Genomic DNA, 20,526 nt, shown 5'->3' on the forward strand with positions numbered 1-20,526 from the left:
ATCGGGGCTCCCCAGACGGTAATTCGAGTGACCATCAATGATTGACTTAAGAGAAAATCTGCTGATGCACAACCAAATTTGTATTCTACTATTCTAACTTACAACAGTAAGTTGATCAGAGGGCCTTCAAAAGTGGCTGCCAGTTGCCCATCCTCTGTCACATCACGATGTCATCACCATTGACGATGGCTGTCAATCATCCCCGATAGATGATACTATGGTAATATCACCCAACCCTAGTAGGAGTGAATAGAAAGCCGTGGTACAGTACCTCTTCGCTCTTCAGCTCGCCACTGTAGCTGCCACACTGCCAGACCAGGGAGCGTGACCCGGTGGGCTCAGCCCAGGTATAGTACACCGCCTTCCCCGGGCTCAGCTTGTCCTTCTCCTTCTGACTGCTACTCACGCACACACACACACACACACACGCAACGAGTTAGAAAGCACACACACGAGACCACGCAAAACCCACCAAGAGGAAGATAGCTGACAGTCAGAAAAAAACGGGGGTGATGGAAATTGGTGGCTGGGGAAAATGGAAGGCGCTAGGAAGCAGAGGTCAGATCCCGTTGCCAGAGTCCCACTATGAAGCAAATTAACCTAGAACATGGGGGGGGGAGAGGTCATAGGGAAAACGGTCATGACACTGTGAAGCCGGAGCTCCTCCTTGATCACTCCACGCTCTGTAGTTTGGTCACTATCAATCAGATGACTCGTGGTTGTTGAACCATATAGTGATATTAATATGTAATGCAATATTTTGTATCATTTATATAATGCACATAATCTATTTTCTTGTGGAGTGGCATGTAAGGAGCAGATCCGACTCCAGCACCAAAACAAAGCAAACAAACAAAAACCAAACAAATTCATAAACACACACAAACTCTGTCAACAAGAAAAAGCCCAGGTTCACATTTCAGACAAAAAACGTGGTACTAGCAAACAATTCTGACTGAAAGCAAAATAAGTGTAAATCACAACAAATCACAAACCAAAGGAACTTCATCCATGCAAACAGGGCAAATACAGACAAAACAACACAACATCAAATAAAACGAAAACCCTGTATTAAAACAAATACAAAGTAAGTGCAAACAACAAACAAAACCAAGGGACAACAATTAAAAACAAAAGATACTGGTGGATCCTGCACGCAACACAGCCTGGGAAGTTTGCTGAACCGGAGGCTGTAAACATGCAGGTTTCATTCAGAAACCAATGAGGAATAGTAGAGCTTTAACACTTATTTTGTACCGTTTACTTATGTCCCCATAAATAAACGCTACCATCTCATGGACATTGCTAAAAGGAAAGTTGAGACATCCCACTTCAAGATAAACTGTAAGATTTATATAGGTTTTGTTTCAGGGCATTGCGCCTGTTTTAAGAAGAGTAAAATGCCACCCATATAATAAAACATTTCTGCTTATTGCCCTGTTACCTACCTTCCTCCTTCCCTTCCACCCCCCATCAATCCCCCTCCCTCCAGTCTCTCCTTTACCTCTGGTAGAACCCCAGCATCTGCTCCTTGGTGTGGTTGATAATGAGGAAGGGGGCGGCTCCGTCGTGGTAGTCCGAGAAACGGATAATGATTGAGTGGTCTGATAGGTTCACGTCCACAATGACCCCACCCAGCTGGAAAATACAGGAGGAAGGCCAAATTAAAAGTAGTAGTACTAGTACTTTAAAGAACCCAACTTGGAAAATGTATTTATCACTACAAAGCCTCAGCATCAGTTTATACAGTAGTTACCCACAAACACTCCAGTACCATCCTTAAGTTTGTGTGTGTGTGCGTGTGTAGTGCAATCTCAGGCGTTACTCACAGTGTTGTCCAGGTGCAGCAACAGGCAGTTTTCTGGTTTGGTGAAGTCCATGGTTTGAGGGGTTGACTGACAGCCTTCCACTTTGACTTTGAGCTTCTTGGAGTCCCTCTCGGGCCAGAATGGGATGGCTACCTGAGCAGCACAGAGAGAACGAGAGAAACAAGTGAGCGAGAGAAGAGTGAGAGAGAGACAGAGAAAAACAGAGAGGTCAGTTTCACTACATGGATGTGCTACTTACTGTATGCAGAGTAGGGCTCCACTATTCCATTTCAAAATTCTGTCAATTTAGGAAATTAACTGATATTCAAGCCATGACTTGAACACATTTTTACTACAAGCACTTCCTGAATGGATTGAATTGCATTTGGGGTTGTAAGTAGCTCTAGTTGTAGTACCTGGTGTGGTCTGGCCTCAGTCCAGTGGTCCTGGCCCTCCTCTCCCACCCTGATCACATGCTTGGTCCTGTTCACCAACAGGTAGTACGGCACAAAGCTCACAATACGGGTCAGGCTGAAACTGCTGGGGTCGATCTTCACCCCGATCTTCAATCAAACCATAGAAAGCCACAATCAACCTGAATAATTTAATCTGTTGATTGTTCAATGTTCAGCAAATCACACTCCATGACCCATCTGAAAGTTGTTGAAAGGGTGAACATCAGACTGTAATTCATCTGCTAGTAGTGTTGATCCACCACCACTCACCAGGTAATCTTTGTGCCTCCCTTTGCACTTTACTTCACCATAGCTACCCACGGTATCCAGGGAGAAATCATCAGACAGCTCGCTGTCCGAGATCATCAGCCGCACCTGCCACGGGGAGAGAAAAAAGGTTAGAGGTCGGCGAGACAAGCAGTAAGGGTTAGATCTTTAAGGTTAGGCGTTATCACTTAAAAGCCCAGTCCAACCCCACCCACTACCTTGTTGTTGTTCAGAAAGTTGCGTGGCTTGAAGGAGAAGAGCAGGGGCATGTCGTAGTCCATGGCGTGTTTGCGGTGGATGTCGTCGGCCTTGTATTGCAGCAGGCGGCCCGTCTTGTTCACCATCCAGTAGGGAGAATGGATGGCCACCTCAGTCTGGCCCGCGTCGTACTTCACATGCACCGCAATGTCCAGCTCTGCTCTCTTCCTCTCTCCTAACCTAACCTCCTCCTCTTCACCATGCAGGGAGTGGAACACAATGAAGGTGATCTCGTCCTGGTTGCCACGGAGACCATAGTGGGCCTTCCAATCCTGCCCCAGGTAGTCGAGGAGGCGGAGTTCCAGGCTGGACAGGTCCATGACGGCAGTGTGTAGCTCTGCCGAGTGGCCTTCCATCAGGGTGATGGGGGCGGGCTCTTCACTGTCCTGTCAGCCAATCAACAGACACAATATCAATCAGTGACCAATAATAGTCATGTCATGTGAGGGGGAAGGTCTGAGGATATATGATATACATTTATATCACATATACAGTGGGGAGAACAAGTATTTGATACACTGCCGATTTTGCAGGTTTTCCTACTTACAAAGCATGTAGAGGTCTGTAATTTTTATCATAGGTACACTTCAACTGTGAGAGACAGACTCTAAAACAAAAATCCAGAAAATCACATTGTATGATTTTTAAGTAATTCATTTGCTTTTTATTGCATGACATAAGTATTTGATACATCAGAAAAGCAGAACTTAATATTTGGTACAGAAACCTTTGTTTGCAATTACAGAGATCATACGTTTCCTGTAGGTCTTGACCAGGTTTGCACACACTGCAGCAGGGATTTTGGCCCACTCCTCCACACAGACCTTCTCCAGATCCTTCAGGTTTCGGGGCTGTCGCTGGGCAATACGGACTTTCAGCTCCCTCCAAAGATTTTCTATTGGGTTCAGGTCTGGAGACTGGCTAGGCCACTCCAGGACCTTGAGATGCTTCTTACGGAGCCACTCCTTAGTTGCCCTGGCTGTGTGTTTCGGGTCGTTGTCATGCTGGAAGACCCAGCCATGACCCATCTTCAATGCTCTTACTGAGGGAAGGAGGTTGTTGGCCAAGATCTCGTGATACATGGCCCCTTCCATCCTCCCCTCAATACGGTGCAGTCGTCCTGTCCCCTTTGTAGAAAAGCATCCCCAAATAATGATTTTTCCACCTCCATGCTTCACGGTTGGGATGGTGTTCTTGGGGTTGTACTCATCCTTCTTCTTCCTCCAAACACGGCGAGTGGAGTTTAGACCAAAAAACTCTATTTTTGTCTCATCAGACCACATGACCTTCTCCCATTCCTCCTCTGGATCATCCAGATGGTCATTGGCAAACTTCAGACGGGCCTGGACAAGCGCTGGCTTGAGCAGGGGGACCTTGCGTGCGCTGCAGGATTTTAATCCATGACGGCGTAGTGTGTTACTAATGGTTTTCTTTGAGATTGTGGTCCCAGCTCTCTTCAGGTCATTGACCAGGTCCTGCCGTGTAGTTCTGGGCTGATCCCTCACCTTCCTCATGATCATTGATGCCCCACGAGGTGAGAACTTGCATGGAGCCCCAGACCAAGGGTGATTGACCGTCATCTTGAACTTCTTCCATTTTCTAATAATTGCGCCAATAGTTGTTGCCTTCTCACCAAGCTGCTTGCCTATTTTCCTGTAGCCCATCCCAGCCTTGTGCAGGTCTACAATTTTAACCCTGATGTCCTTACGCAGCGCTCTGGTCTTGGCCATTGTGGAGAGGTTGGAGTCTGTTTGATTGAGTGTGTGGACAGGTGTCTTTTATACAGGTAACGAGTTCAAACAGGTGCAGTTAATAAAGGTAATGAGTGGAGAACAGGAGGGCTTCTTAAAGAAAAACTAACAGGTCTGTGAGAGCCGGAATTCTTACTGGTTGGTAGGTGATCAAATTCTTATGTCATGCAATAAAAAGCAAATTAATTACTTAAAAATCATACAATGTGATTTTCTGGATTTTTGTTTTAGATTCCGTCTCTCACAGTTGAAGTGTACCTATGATAAAAATTACAGACCTCTACATGCTTTGTAAGTAGGAAAACCTGCAAAATCGGCAGTGTATCAAATACTTGTTCTCCCCACTGTATATCTATGTGCAGTGTGAAGGTGATAGGGGAGCAGGCGTAACATACTGTAGGTCCATTTCTCTGCTGGTGGGTAGGGACTCAGAAGTAATGTGGGTAGTAGCCACTGATCTCTGTGGGTGTGTGGGTGTGTGGTTTCTTTTGGTTTTACTACCAGTCCTCACAAGGATAGTGAAACAAGTAACATTCGTGGGGAGATTTCGCCGGTCCCCACAAGGAAAAAGGCTATTTTAGGCTAAGGGGTTAGATTTAGGAGTTAGGGTTAGGTTTAGGGTTAAGGTTAGGTTAAGGGGATAGGAAAAATAAGATTCAATTGTTTGGTCCCCTCAAGGATAGTAAAACAAGTGTGTGTGTGTACCTGTAGGCGATAGGTGATGGGGTAAGGCAGAAGGTTCCGGAGCAGTACGGAGGGCCACAGGTGCAGGATGTAGGGCTCGTCAAAGTGCTCCCCGGCCACTCCTGTGTGTTGTGATGTCACTGTGTCTTTCAGAGGGACGATGTTGACCATGAGCACGCTGGCGCTGTTGCCATGTCGATGACAGGTCTGCTGTACACGTGTGCCAGGCTGCTGGCTCACTGACTCGTAGCTGAAACCCTCTGAACAGTCGTAATGATTGTCTCCCTCGGTTACCGGCTGCAGGCTCAACTTTGACCTGGGGGGGGCACACAGCAATCAGTGTGTGTGTGTGTGTGTGTGTGTGTGTGTGTGTGTGCGTGCGTGTGTGTTGAGGACAACTTCCTGGGCTTCAGGAGGAAGGCCAATGGAAAATTGGACACTCGTGCTGCAGGCTTTGGAGTCTGGTCAAATAAAATAAAAATGGTCACATGCGCCAAATACAACAGGTGTAGACCTTACAGTGAAATGCTTATTTACAAGGATTTGTACATTGCTAGTCATGACCGCCTTGTCGACCTGATAGCCAGCGAGTTGAGACAGGTAGTCTCACCAACAGCACACATCCAGGAAGCTGGTTTGATCTTAATGATGATGTGTTTTCCTGTGTGCCAAATACGCCAGATGTTGTTGTTGTTGTTGTTGTTGTTGTGGGGGGAGATGCTCATTTTGGAAGTGGGCTGCTCATTTAACGGCTACATGGAGCAGGCCTTTGCCGACAAGCTGCTTAAATACCAGCCCCTCGTGGCAAGCTTGGACAGCCTCGGGTGTAGGTGCAACGGGTGGCGCTGATATTTGGCGGTCTCGGCCACGTACACAGGCTTGCAGTGCGTGGTCTCCAGATTGCGGGACTGACAAAAACTAGGGCAAAGCAGTTGGCTGGACACTGCTCTGTTTCAGCTGTCGTGGGCAGCCTAACTGTTTGGAGAAGGAGGTGCTGTCTGTACCCTTGAGTGCCATGCATACAGGGATCTTTGAAATGTTTTGATACTTTTTTACTGTAAATTTGATTGGTGGATTCAAATAAAGTATGTAAATGTGTGTATGTGTGTGTGTGTGTGTGTGGGTGTGTGTGTGTGTGTATGTGTGTCACCTGTAGGAGTCCAGAGGAACGCAGAACTCCTCTGTAGGCAGTGAGATCCCCAGACACATGGAGCCCTCCATCACTCTGAACGGGATGGAAAAGTGGTTTATGATCTGTAGGGGAGACACGAGAAAGAGACACGTTGTTCAGATTGAAATTACATTCTCTGGGGTCAAGTTTAGTACATTCTGGGGTCAAGTTAAGTACAGTGGAGAGAGAAGGAGGAGAGGTAGGGAAGCAACCAGTGTATATGGAGATGAATAATGAGAGTAAATTAGTATTTGGGTGATATCTGCACGAGTGGTTTTGAGAACAGTGAGGCTCCTTGGATGTGAGTTGGAGAAGAACACCCCCCCCCCGGTGACTGTAACTTGCCTGGAAGGGAGAGCGGATCTTGATGTGCTTGCTTCCCTGCACAGAGTAGATCTGACAGACCAGGAAGCGGGTGACCCCAGAGTCTTTGTGCAGGACACTGTACATGCCACGCCCCACTTTGATCAACGGAATCACGCTGGCTGAAGTGTGGCCTGCCGGAGCTGAGGACAAGAACATAAAAAAACGTGAGATCAATGACTAAATTGACCCTAGACCCAGCGAACAAATCATGTTCGCTCCGCAAACTAATGCCCGAGCATTAGGTCAGAACACTAACACGTTTGAATATCAGGGACCGTATTCATAAAGCATCTCAGAGTAGGAGTGCTGATCTAGGATCAGGTCCATTTGTGTCTGTATAATCGTATTCATTATGTTATAAAAAGCAAGACTGATCCTAGATCAGCAGTCCTACTCTGAATATGGGTGCTGGTCTGCACTGGTGCAACTGTTGTAACTGTGTTGCTTACTGGGCTGTATGTAGTAGTCCTTGGCGACCAGCGAGGTCATGGCAGAGAACTGGTCTGAGTGGGAGGTGGTGCGACGGTAGTCCATGTTGAGGCTCTCTCCGTTCTGCAGCTCTACCCGGTGCTCCACGGCCTCGCGGCCCAGGGGGCAGAACAGCTCACTGTACATCACTGACACAGTCAGACCCAGACGGTTCTTCACCACGAACGGAGCCTCGTCCTCTTGGAAACTCTCCGATGTCTGCTTGGCCGCCTCCGCAAAGGCCTGCCACGCACACACAAGCACATGTTGGGATGTACAAGAAAAAGGCCTACACCAAGCTATCCCAACACAATCAAAACAATCCACTTACACATAAAAAGTTATTTTGTTAAAATGTTTTGTGATTCTTATTGACAGGACAGATTATGTGATTTCATAACAAAAACAAGGTATATTTTCAGCTAGCCAATAGAATAGCACATACAAGAGTGCTGGTAGGTGACATCATTGACTTACCTTGCCCAGGTTACTGAGCATGCCCAGTCCACACTTGGAGAGGGTGATGTTGAGCTGGTCCTTGCTGCTGATGCTGATGACGGTCTTGTAGTCAGGGATGCTGTAGTCCACTTCATCTGATATACCTGAGTACTTTACTGGCTTCTTCTTCATCTGCAGTTAGGGGAAATTATGGCCGTTAAGTGTGTGTGGTGGATAGTGTGTTTACACTATCCGGATGAGGGATGTGTGTGGAACATGGGACAGTGTTTGTGAGTTTGTGTGTGTGTGTGGTGTGAATGAGAGATTGTTTAAAAAGGTCGACTTTGGGCAAAAAAGCACAAAACAACGCTTTAAAACTGTATAACTGATCAATGCACCATCATACCAGGTCATTTAATACTTAAAAACATCTCTACAGCTTCCGTCCAAAAACAAATCCCGTGAAATATCGTCAACACATACTGGAGGAGTTACTGTCTAGCTACAGTGGCTAACAAACTAGCTACGTTGGTCACGGCTCGCAGGACCAGAATGACACGTTGATGAACCACCAAAGGCACACCCCATTTCTGTTTGAAACTTGAGAAAGAGTTGGACCGTTTTTCGTGCCCAAAGTCAACCTTTATTAAGGGTCACCTTTAATCCCAGAGTCCAGGATCTGAAGCCGTCTCTGGTCTCGTCCTCTACGGGCTCCAGCAGAGGCTCCCACACCCCCATCACCTCGTTGAAGTAGTGAACCTAAACACACAACACTATGTTCAACTATGTTACAGTACACTAAATGCAGTCTTGGGTCATTCTACAGATTCGGTGACATTTCAGTATTGTCAGTGTCCCAAGATGTACTAGTGTTATAACTTGTCAGAATATTTATCAAACTACACTTAAATTACAACATTTCAAAGTTTTACATGTTTTTAATATGGAGTAGAGAATATGATTTTAAACAGAGATGAATTTCAATACTTATATGTTTGCTTTTCTTAGGAGTATTAAGAATTTCGCATGTCCCTATTGACCATCATGCAAATGGCGTGACTCATTTTGAGTACACAGTGTTAAATAATAATGCTTTTTTTTTGTTAAATTAATTGTATATGCCCCCTTATTATGCATAATCCATTTTCTCAGCATAAGACATTTTATTTTCTGAGATATTCAGGCTTTTACCCCTGTCCTTGTATTTCTTTCAACCCCGTAACGCAACAATACCCCCACTCACAATTAAATAATGGTTTGATCCTGTGGACATCATTTATGAGGAAGTGACATCATACAAGTCTTCAGAGAAGCCTGGTGTGACAAGTGGTAAGCTGCTCTCTCACTTTTTATAGATATTTCATGTTTTTTAAGCACATATGGGCTTTGTCAATCTCAGGTATTCAACTCTGTTGGGGGGGGGGAATTCATAGTTAAGATTTTACCAATAATTGTTTTTATAGCTATGAAGTATAACAATGTCTTTTGTTGAATAAGGCCATGTGGCACACTGCTAGCTGCTAGCATCCCGAATTAGCAACAGATTAGCACAAAATCTTCAACCCTGTCACATTCAACCCCATCACATTTTTCAATGTTACGGGGTTGAATGGCTGTTACAGGGTTGAATAGCTGTTAAATCTTAGCAATATTTAATGTATATTGCTTAATACCAATCATATTTTCTTGTTGAATGTTTGTTGTTTACGGTTTTACAGTATCAACTAAAAGTACGAGGAATTTTTGAAAATAATAACTTTAAAAAAGTGACAATTAATTTGTTCTCTCTCCTATATACATTGACATATTTAGGAGTATTATCTGCAAGTTCATGTTCATTTTACTACATAGTGATTAAAAGGATACAATATTTAGTCTTGAAGAGTAAGCAGGTCATTGACTTGACCTTGACCTACAATTTCAGATTCAACAATGGAAAAAACAGCAGCAGAAAGGAAACACACATAGAGAGGAAGGTGAGGGACATCCGCGCGCCGGTGGTCAGGTAATTCTCCTGGAAATGTAAGATCTTTAAGACACGAGGTGGTGGTGGTCATGGACACACAATCAACAGAAAATAAAGTTTTGTTGCTTTAAAGCATAATTTGGTAATGCATAAAAAGACTAGAGAATGTAAATGAAGACTAGTCTAAAAAGACATACAGTATACTGCCTTGGCAACTGGTGCGTGAGGGGTTCATGTTCACTAGCCGACTGGTTTGTACTGACATATTTAGGAGTATTATCTGCAAGTTCACGTTCATTTTACTACATAGTGATTAAAAGGATACAGTAATTAGTTTTGGAGAGTAAACTGGTCATTGACTTGACCTTGACCTACAATTTCAGATTCAACAATGGCAAAAACAGCAGCAGAAAGGCAAAGAGAGTACAGGGCAAGAAGAAATGCTGATCCAGAACGAAGGGAAAAGTACCTCAGGAGTGAACGCATGAGATGGACAAAATATGTTTTAGCAGGAAAGAAGAAAGGAATAGGAGATCTAGATAAGAGAGGTCAAAAGATGAGGAGAAAAGCGAAGGAGCGGCAAAAGCAAAGGGAAATGGCTGTTAATACTATTGCCACCCCTCCACAAAGTCCTGATAGAGACGTGGTGATGTCACATGAGCCCACAAGGTTAGGAAAAACATTGTGTGTGTGTGTGAGAGAGAGAGAGAGAGAGAGAGAATAGGAGTGCAAAGGAGTGCATACAAATATGATTTCTGGTAACTTTGTACACTATTTCTTCAAAACTGCTTAGACATATTCACATTGTAATAGTATCCTTAACATTTATTTATACTGCTTATGAACTTACCTTGTTATGATTTGATACAATAAATAAAATTGAATTGAATTGTCTATTTGTTTGTTTTAGACAATCTGTGAAGGGGAAGAAAAAATCAAGAAAGACAAAAGACAAATTGAGAAAGCAGGTACATGATTTTCAACCCTGTTGCGGTGCATTCATCCCTGTTACGAGATTATTTTTTTACATTTTTGTATTAAATACACAAAATATAACATCAATAGTGTTTTTATTGTGTGTATTAAATCAGGGTAAATAAGGCTATTTCAATTTTGTCAGGAATTACGCAGCATTCTTGCACATTTCTTGCGAAAATGTGGAGTTAGATTAGAAATTTCTTCATCGTAAACTGGAAAGGATGGTGCTGGTCAGTTTTTCTTGATTTTCTCTTTAATTACAATATGCCATTATTTACAAGGGACATCTAAACTGTGAGATTATGCCAGAAGCTGACCTCAAGCTTATTGGAAAAATGAATAGTTGAATAACAAAATGACTGTGACGGGGTTGAATTAAATTGGGACTTGTTTGAGAAAATAATACAGAATAATAACTTAATACTCTACATTGAGATGGGAAAAGGTATTTTCTATCAAGTACACACATTACTTTGTCACATCAAATAAAAAAAGCTTAAGATTTTAATGTTCATTGTTTCATCCTCCTCAATCACAAAAGGCACCGAATCTGTAGAATGACCCTCTTACTAAACCTGTTTTAGTTGAATTGAGGTTGTGTAGATGTTGTATAGAGGTAGCGTGTAGAGATGTGCAGTGTCTGACCTCCAGGTTGAGCTGGCTGTGCAGGTCGATGAGGGTGCTCCAGTTCTTGACGTCCCCGTGGAAGGAGGACTTGGCCAGCAGCATGGGGACGGTGCGGTGGCCCACCCCAGCCTCCAGGGTCAGGCAGATGGAGTAAATGGCCACCTGCAGGGACTCGCCCTGGGGAATCAACGGGACCAGGGACTGGGCATCCTCGTCTTTACCCTCCTCCTCCAGGAACCACAGCTTGAGGTCCCGCCAGGCCCGGCGTTCCCACAGGTCTGGGGTTACGGGGCTCTCCAGCTCAGACTGGGGCGTGTCTGCACCGGCCGGGCTCAGCACCGATTGGATGGTGATCACTGTGTTGATGATGATGGGCGACACCTGTGGGAGGGGCACGGAGGAGAATGGAACGTAAGACACATCACTCTGGTTCTGGTAGCTGTGCCAGAAATAAAAACATAGGAAAAAGTGACAATTAGGTATTTTATTAGTGAGATGCTTCTTCCCGTTCCGTTTTTGGCTGTGGCCTACCTTGAGTGTCAGTGCCTTGATGCAGACCTCCATAGCCTGCGGGGAGGTGGAGGACTGTGTGCTCTTGAAGAACACCTGGCAGGGCTGCAGCACAGTGGTCTCCTTGTTCCTCCTCTTCTCCTTCAGGAAGGGACAGGCCACCACCTTCAGGTCCTTGACCACTGCCGTCATCAGCTGACCATCAGGGTTGCTCTTAATCACCAGCTCGCACTCCATGGTCATGACCAGGGCCGGGGCGTCGGCACGCGTCAGGTCGGCCACAAAGACAATCTTTGGGTTCTTCACCAGAACGATCATCTCCGACTTGACCGCCACTGGAGCTGGAGTACAGACACAGAGAAGAAAGCAGGGGCGTGTTCATTAGGCATCAAATGGAAGAAATCGGTCAGAAACTAAGTGAAACTATCGGACTCCTCCACTATGACATTTGATGTCATACGAACATGACATTTGTGGTGAATATTGTGTAGTGTGAAATGTGAATGTGTCCTACCTGGTTCCTTGGAAGCAGCGGTGGCTGTAACCGTGGCTTTAGTGCTGCTGCTGTTCTTGGGGACGGCTGAGGAGAAACCCTGCTGGCTGGCCTTGAGGAAGATGTCGGCCACGGTGAGCAGGAACTCCATGCTGGCACAGAGGTAGACGTCCTGCACCACCGTCTCCAGAGAGGTGCCGTCACACCCCTGCTTGTAGTTGACCTCCACCATCACGTTCCTCCCAGCACTCGGACGCGTCGCCATCATCCTGACAGACAGAGGCCAGAGGGACATGATGATCCCTACAGAAAGAGCAATAATAACAATCCCTACAACAAGGGTCCCAATAACACACCCTATCATCAGTGCACTAAATACCTTGTAATCTGTTTGTCAACTGATGTTACATTGAGGAGTGAGACTAACTTTTTATTCTACACTACAGATTGAAAGATTCCATTCTCTCAAAACAATTTACATACCAGATGGAAATACTCATGGGTTTTGAGGAACTGGGAGTGCGAGATTAACTTAAAGCTGCTTTGACTATCATGGGGCTGCTAACAAAAGCCATTCATCTTAGGACTGTCACACAGCTATGTGAGTAGACAGATGGTAAAGCGGTGATGAACATGATGCCACGCTGAAGAACACACACTGAGCCTAGTACATCTACGCCAGCACTGAGCCACACGCTCATATGTTCACAGTACACACACATCACTCTGCGGTATCTCTCCCAGTGTGTTTGAATGTGTATGTAGGCTTAGTACCAAGGTAACTGTGTGTGTGTGTGTGTGTGTGTGTGTGTGTGTGTTCATGCGTTCTACCTGGCAGTGATATTCTTGACTCTGCGTCTCTTGTCATCTAGCAGGCAGTCTGTGAGTTTGACGGAGGCCTTCATGGATCCGTCTGAGAACATGTGGACAGATGTAGAGATGGTCCCCAGGGTGAACTCAGCCAGCTTCAGCTGATCATCCCTCGAGTCCAACACCTGCACCTGGATACACACACACACACACACACACACACACACACACACACACACACACAGGCAGAGACGCACGCCCACAGACAGACGGGCACAGACACACACTTTTTGGTAAGAATATCTAAGTGGATGGAGTTTTCTGTAGTCAATTGTAGTGTTTTTGAAGGTATGCAGTAGTTACCTCAGTCCCATTGGGGCTGTACAGGACCAGAGTCATGGAATCAAACTTGAAGTCTACTTTGAGTGTGTTCTTCAGCTTAGTGCTCTTCTGGGTCTCGACCACTGCAGCAGTTACCACTATGTTGCCTACAGACAGGGTTCAACATGATTATTAATATCACAATCATCCAAATATTAAGACTCACACACACATTCAACCCAACTGTCCTCACCGCTGGTGGGGATAGTACCAGTACCTCCTGTGCCCTGCAAGCCTTCGGTAGTGGCTGTGTCGGAGCGGTCCACTGTAGGCGGAGAAGGAGGGGGGGAAGCAGCATCTGACGTCTCTGACAGGTTCTCACCCAGAGTCCTCAACACCATCGTCATGTCATCCTGACTCAGGATCAGCTAGTAAGACAAACACACACACCGTTACACAGATGTATCAACAACAATAATTTCATACTAACATTTCTTGTTCATTGAGAGTTGGCTTTAACTATAACAGACACCACTGACACATACACTCACATTCATAGGTTTGAGGTGGGCAGTGATCTTTATGTCGGGGATGCTGTGGTACCAGGAGGCCGACAGATTCCTCTGGATTGACAGGTCAAGGTTGACCGGCTTCAGAAGTTGGATCTCCCCCTGAAACCTCCCCTTCTCAAAGGTGGTTCTGGACAATCAAACAACAAACAAATGGCTTTACAGGTTCTGATTCACTGCACATCCGGGGTTGGACCAGATATGCAAAAGTAACAGAAACACACAGAAACATGTCTACTATCAATACACACTTCCCATCCCTGTGAACAAATGAAGTCATCCGTTCACTTAAAAAAAAACTGAATCCATGAGGTTTAATTCCGATCCATGTACGTCTACAGAATTGCCTGACTACTAGTGTGCCTTACAAGCGACCCTGTACTGTCTCACCTGTACATCTTGAGGTCACTGAGGCCCACGGTCATGGTGTCCATGATGGGGGGGATCTTGACATGCACCTGGGAGTCGACCAAGGCGAAGCAGTTCTTGACCGTGACCATGCCGAGGTCAGCCACAATGACGTTGGTGGAGGAGGAGGACTGCGGCAGGAAGACAAGAGGAGCGTTGAAGTCTACATCCAGAGAGATGCGCGTGCTGCGCTCAGCCAGCTCCATCACCCCCGTGGCTGCCTTCTCCGCTGCCTGCACAGTCACCTCAGCCAGGGCCTCCTTGGCCGCCTGGAAGTTGTTGATGAAGGCCTGGTGGAGAGGGAGATGAATGAGGAGGAGGACAAAGAGCAGTCACGTTACAAAATGCTCATCGATGGTCATATGACGTAGGACAATCCAGAACCGAAAAAGGGCAACGAATGTGATTAGGCTTGGTCGGTTCTGGGGCATTTTGGTACCGGTACTACAAGTAAGGCCATGGTTTTCGACACCCTGGAAAAGTGTTGTTGGTTACTTAATTTTTGAAGCACAGAAAAGGATTGGTGATAGTTAGGTGGAGTTAAGAGAAATGGTGGCGTGTCTCTTACCAGGATGGAGGAGACAAACTTGTTGAGGAAGATGACCTGGATGCAGCCCACCATCAGGGTGATGCTGGTGTCCACTTTACCCATGTCTAGATAGGCGTCGCCCTCAGTGGCGTCTGTGTAGTTCACCATGCGGAAAGCAAACACCTCCTTATCAGCTATGGACACACACTAGGACGCAGACGCCGTACAAATATACACATTAGAAAAACACCAGTAGAAAGCAAAAACAACAATCATAATTTCTCGTGAATGTTGCCCCTTGACTGGGAAAATAACATCTCTAAAGTAAAACAAGATGGCAAAAATTTGGTGACATTGGGTTTTGGTGTTTGTTCACATTTTGGTTGGTGAAGTTTTCATTTGATCCTTTTTGGATACTGGAGGCCATGAGTGAGCCTTGTGAGTATGGCTAGTCAATGACAGCTGGGTCGTGTTAGTTAGGGCACACAATGGAAAACGAGTTAAACATTGAGTAAAAGCTACCTGCTTGTACAGAGCCTCCTCATCACAATCCAGGATGACTATGTTCTTCAGGTTGGCCAGAACCTCCACCGCCTTTCTCCTCATCAGCACCTCCGACACCAGGCCTGGAACATAGAACAAAGAGGCAGAACACTGAGGAGTAGGTCTAGAACCAGTCTAGAACAAGGCTACAGTAAATATGTCGTGCCCACGAATAACGAATAACGAATTTCAGTTGATTACTATAGCGCCCCCCTTGGGCCAATCAGTGTAATTTTGTAAATGCCAGATCTCTATTGCAAGGCTGTGTTCATATCAGTTCCAGAACCAATAGGAGAAAATCAGTGGCCTGAGTATTTCTTCATGTTCACCACAAGGTGGCACTAGCATCATTATCATCTGTGTACGCATGCCCTGTCCACACATCTAATCACACAAACACACATTATTGTATGGAATTTCATAATTCATGCATGCAGCTCTTGCAGATGTGTTTTGCGGACGGTGACTTGTGTTGCGGACGTGTGTTGCGGACGGTGACTTGTGTTGCGGACGGTGACTTGTGTTGCGGACGGTGACTTGTGTTGCGGACGTGTGTTGCGGGCGGTGACTTGTGTTGCGGATGTGTGTTGCGGACAGTGACTTGTGTTGCGGACGTGTGTTGCCGGTGACTTGTGTTGCGGACGTGTGTTGCGGACGGTGACTTGTGCTGCGGACGTGTGTTGCGGACGGTGACTTGTGTTGCGGACGTATGTTGCGGACGGTGACTTGTGTTGCGGACGGTGACTTGTGTTGCGGACGGTGACTTGTGTTGCAGACTTGTGTTGCAGACGTGTGTTGCGGACGGTGACTTGTGTTGCGGACGGTGACTTGTGTTGCAGACGTGTGTTGCGGACGGTGACTTGTGTTGCAGACGTGTGTTGCGGACGGTGACGTGTGTTGCGGACGGTGACGTGTGTTGCGGACGGTGACTTGTGTTGCAGACTTGTGTTGCGGACGGTGACTTGTGTTGCGGACGGTGACTTGTGTTGCGGACGGTGACTTGTGTTGCAAACGTGTGTTGCGGACGGTGACTTGTGTTGCGGACGGTGACCTGTGTTGCGGACGGTGACGTGTGTTGCGGACGGTGACGTGTGTTGCGGACGGTGACTTGTGTTGCGGACGGTGACTTGTGTTGCGGACGGTGACTTGTGTTGCGGACGGTGACTTGTGTTGCAGACGGTGACGTGTGTTGCAGACGGTGACGTGTGTTGCGGACGGTGACGTGTGTTGCGGACGGTGACGTGTGTTGCGGACGGTGATGTGTGTTGCAGACGTGTGTTGCGGACGGTGACGTGTGTTGCGGACGGTGACGTGTGTTGCGGACGGTGACGTGTGTTGCGGACGGTGACGTGTGTTGCGGACGGTGACGTGTGTTGCGGACGGTGACGTGTGTTGCAGACGTGTGTTGCGGACGGTGACGTGTGTTGCGGACGGTGACGTGTGTTGCAGACGTGTGTTGCGGACAGTGACTTGTGTTGCAGACGTGTGTTGCGGACGGTGACGTGTGTTGCGGACGGTGACGTGTGTTGCGGACGGTGACGTGTGTTGCAGACGTGTGTTGCGGACGGTGACTTGTGTTGCGGACGTATGTTGCGGACGGTGACTTGTGTTGCGGACGGTGACTTGTGTTGCGGACGTGTGTTTCGGACGGTGACTTGTGTTGCAGACTTGTGTTGCGGACGGTGACTTGTGTTGCGGACGGTGACTTGTGTTGCGGACGGTGACTTGTGTTGCAGACGTGTGTTGCGGACGGTGACTTGTGTTGCAGACGTGTGTTGCGGACGGTGACGTGTGTTGCGGACGGTGACTTGTGTTGCAGACTTGTGTTGCGGACGGTGACTTGTGTTGCGGACGGTGACTTGTGTTGCGGACGGTGACTTGTGTTGCAGACGTGTGTTGCGGACGGTGACTTGTGTTGCAGACGTGTGTTGCGGACTGTGACGTGTGTTGTGGACGGTGACGTGTGTTGCGGACGGTGACGTGTGTTGCGGACGGTGACGTGTGTTGCAGACGTGTGTTGCGGACGGTGACTTGTGTTGCGGACGTATGTTGCGGACGGTGACTTGTGTTGCGGACGGTGACTTGTGTTGCGGACGTGTGTTTCGGACGGTGACTTGTGTTGCAGACTTGTGTTGCGGACGGTGACTTGTGTTGCGGACGGTGACTTGTGTTGCGGACGGTGACTTGTGTTGCAGACGTGTGTTGCGGACGGTGACTTGTGTTGCAGACGTGTGTTGCGGACGGTGACTTGTGTTGCAGACGTGTGTTGCGGACGGTGACTTGTGTTGCAGACGTGTGTTGCGGACGGTGACTTGTGTTGCAAACGTGTGTTGCGGACGGTGACTTGTGTTGCAGACGTGTGCTGCGGACGGTGACTTGTGTTGCGGACGGTGACGTGTGTTGCGGACGGTGACGTGTGTTGCGGACGGTGACGTGTGTTGCGGACAGTGACATGTGTTGCGGACAGTGACGTGTGTTGCGGACGTGTGTTGCGGACGGTGACTTGTGTTGCAGACGGTGACGTGTGTTGCGGACGGTGACGTGTGTTGCGGATGGTGACGTGTGTTGCAGACGTGTGTTGCGGATGGTGACGTGTGTTGCGGACGGTGACGTGTGTTGCGGACGGTGCCGTGTGTTGCGGACGGTGACGTGTGTTGCGGACGGTGACGTGTGTTGCGGACGGTGACGTGTGTTGCAGACGTGTGTTGCGGACGGTGACGTGTGTTGCGGACGGTGACGTGTGTTGCAGACGTGTGTTGCGGACAGTGACTTGTGTTGCAGACGTGTGTTGCGGACGGTGACTTGTGTTGCGGACGGTGACGTGTGTTGCGGACGGTGACGTGTGTTGCGGACGGTGACGTGGGTTGCAGACGTGTGTTGCGGACGGTGACTTGTGTTGCAGACGGTGACGTGTGTTGCGGACGGTGACGTGTGTTGCGGACGGTGACGTGTGTTGCGGACGGTGACGTGTGTTGCGGACGGTGACGTGTGTTGCGGACGGTGACGTGTGTTGCGGACGGTGACGTGTGTTGCGGACGGTGACGTGTGTTGCAGACGGTGACTTGTGTTGCGGACGGTGACGTGTGTTGCGGACGGTGACGTGTGTTGCGGACGGTGACGTGTGTTGCGGACGTGTGTTGCGGACGGTGACGTGTGTTGCGGACGGTGACGTGTGTTACCCTCAATGCTGATCTCTGCTATCCTGTGGCTCTGGCCTCTGATGAAAACCTTCAGACAGTTGAGATCAGCTCTGATGTGCAAATTCACTACGTCCTCAAACTTTGACTTCTTAGAAGCTGAGGAGAGTGGGGAAGAGAGACATTTATGAAAGAGTTGTTCCTTCCTCCAAACTTAAAAGAGGCTTTGATGTGAAGGTGATTTTGTTTGCATCACAATACATAAAACGTCAAGTGGTCCATACAATGGCAGAGAATTTACATTTGGTTTAGCTAGCTACGTATTAGAAGGAGAATACATGGAGGACACGTGTCTACTCAATATCTCTACATGCAACAAATATAAAGGAGGTATATTACCTAACCAAAGTCTCTTCCACTTTCGACTAACTTGATTCATGAAATTCTAATCAATATCAACAATGGAAAAGTCTTAGTTCCAGTAACCAGAATGGATTCCATGAAACTGATAATTACATGTTATTTTTGCCACGGCTGATTCCTCCTCCCCCTTTCCCTCTCCCTCGTCCTCCTCTGGGATGGTGGGCAGCTCCTCCTGGCTGGGTGCCGCCTCCTTGGTCGGGGGGAGGAGGCCGTTCAGGAAGTTCATGGCGTTGAGCAAAGCCTCCGTGTGCAGGTGTATGTCCAGAGACGAGAAGTTCACCTGAGACAGAGACATCACAAACACACCATCAACATCATGTTGAAGTTCCAAATGTGGGTTAACACAGTTGTATTGTAAGACCTTACCTTTACTGATTGTTCAGTGTTCTTGTACTGAGACTTGAATTCTGGCCCGTTCTTATCAGCCTGAAAGAGACATTGAAGCTTTTAGACCTGCTCTGCTGTTAATCTACATTGGATGAAGACAGCGTTGACTGTGTGTGTGTGTGTGTATGTGTGTACCTTAGTGTACTCCAATGTGAGGAGGTCCTCCTCTGTGTTGTCTAGAGTGGTGATCAGGTGCACTTTCTTCTCCTCTGAATCTGGACAAGAATTTAAACCAGAAAATCATATCACACCAAAACCACACAGAAATGTCTGCAGACATGCCACACCCATACAACCACCAACAATGACAATGCAGCATATCACAATGTTTATCTTATAATGATCTAGACAATAATCTATTCACATTCCAAGCGCAGCACGGTGCACAGAGCCGTCCTGCTAATGTTCCAAAAATGCAATTGCGGGAAAACCACCATTCTGAAAACACACCAGATGCAAGCCATTTCATGTGACACATATGTTAAAAGCGTAGAAAAAGGGGTGATCTAAAAGATGCAACAACTAGAATGGGTTGCTATCAAACATTACTAGATTACTGCCTTTGAATGCAGTGGACAACGGAACAAAGTTGATTTGAAAAACAAACAGAATAGGAGAGAAATGCTGGGTTCAATGGCATAAACAGGCACATTCAAGTTTGGCTACCTTTTCTGGCGTCTTCCCTAATGTCAGAGCTGGTGTGGAGAAAGCTGTAGCGAAGGCGCATATGACCCATATTTTGACATTTACATATTTATGTACATTTATGCAAATTAGATTACAATATTAATCTAATATTGACATTTTGAAGATACATTTACGATTGTGAATTTCTGGATCAGTTAGTTGACAGCCCTACCTTTAAGAGACAACAATTCCCACCCACTCCCTCACCTACCCATATACTCTGAGCACTCTAGGCAGATCTCTCGTAGGAAAGTGTTAGATGTCATGTCGAAGGTACGTAGCTTTAGCTCAGAGCCCAGCCGCTCGGTGCCCAGGTGTAACACTGTGACCTCCTGGCCTCCAGACAGACGACACAGCTGAACAGACAGCTAAACAGCAGAAGAAGGGAGTACACACATATACACACGCCGCTTCACTAGCAATCAATACACACACGCCGCTTCACTAGCAATCAATACACACACGCCGCTTC

The 20,526-nt window shown here is 47.0% G+C and overlaps 1 protein-coding gene across 1 annotated transcript in view; it reads right to left on the bottom strand.

Annotated features, from left to right (window-relative positions):
* Positions 1 to 20,526, bottom strand: part of LOC311141429 (intermembrane lipid transfer protein VPS13A-like) — a 59,529-nt gene that overhangs the window by 22,545 nt on the left and 16,458 nt on the right. The window contains exons 26-52 of the mRNA XM_084176755.1: positions 20,266 to 20,422; positions 19,503 to 19,582; positions 19,347 to 19,406; positions 19,074 to 19,260; positions 18,600 to 18,716; positions 15,400 to 15,503; positions 14,917 to 15,084; positions 14,331 to 14,638; positions 13,923 to 14,070; positions 13,625 to 13,799; positions 13,414 to 13,538; positions 13,072 to 13,241; positions 12,262 to 12,509; positions 11,769 to 12,088; positions 11,256 to 11,618; positions 8,324 to 8,425; positions 7,706 to 7,858; positions 7,210 to 7,471; positions 6,740 to 6,900; positions 6,374 to 6,477; positions 5,245 to 5,539; positions 2,749 to 3,174; positions 2,534 to 2,638; positions 2,225 to 2,371; positions 1,830 to 1,961; positions 1,505 to 1,638; positions 272 to 398 (exon numbers count right to left, since the gene is read on the bottom strand). Of these exons, the coding sequence (XP_084032881.1) occupies positions 272 to 398; positions 1,505 to 1,638; positions 1,830 to 1,961; positions 2,225 to 2,371; positions 2,534 to 2,638; positions 2,749 to 3,174; positions 5,245 to 5,539; positions 6,374 to 6,477; positions 6,740 to 6,900; positions 7,210 to 7,471; positions 7,706 to 7,858; positions 8,324 to 8,425; positions 11,256 to 11,618; positions 11,769 to 12,088; positions 12,262 to 12,509; positions 13,072 to 13,241; positions 13,414 to 13,538; positions 13,625 to 13,799; positions 13,923 to 14,070; positions 14,331 to 14,638; positions 14,917 to 15,084; positions 15,400 to 15,503; positions 18,600 to 18,716; positions 19,074 to 19,260; positions 19,347 to 19,406; positions 19,503 to 19,582; positions 20,266 to 20,422 (4,878 nt within the window). The remainder of the gene's footprint in view (positions 1 to 271; positions 399 to 1,504; positions 1,639 to 1,829; positions 1,962 to 2,224; positions 2,372 to 2,533; positions 2,639 to 2,748; positions 3,175 to 5,244; positions 5,540 to 6,373; positions 6,478 to 6,739; positions 6,901 to 7,209; positions 7,472 to 7,705; positions 7,859 to 8,323; positions 8,426 to 11,255; positions 11,619 to 11,768; positions 12,089 to 12,261; positions 12,510 to 13,071; positions 13,242 to 13,413; positions 13,539 to 13,624; positions 13,800 to 13,922; positions 14,071 to 14,330; positions 14,639 to 14,916; positions 15,085 to 15,399; positions 15,504 to 18,599; positions 18,717 to 19,073; positions 19,261 to 19,346; positions 19,407 to 19,502; positions 19,583 to 20,265; positions 20,423 to 20,526) is intronic.

This window comes from Coregonus lavaretus (genome assembly GCF_964263955.1).
Source record: "Coregonus lavaretus genome assembly, chromosome: 14".
Classification (NCBI taxonomy): Eukaryota; Metazoa; Chordata; class Actinopteri; order Salmoniformes; family Salmonidae; genus Coregonus; species Coregonus lavaretus.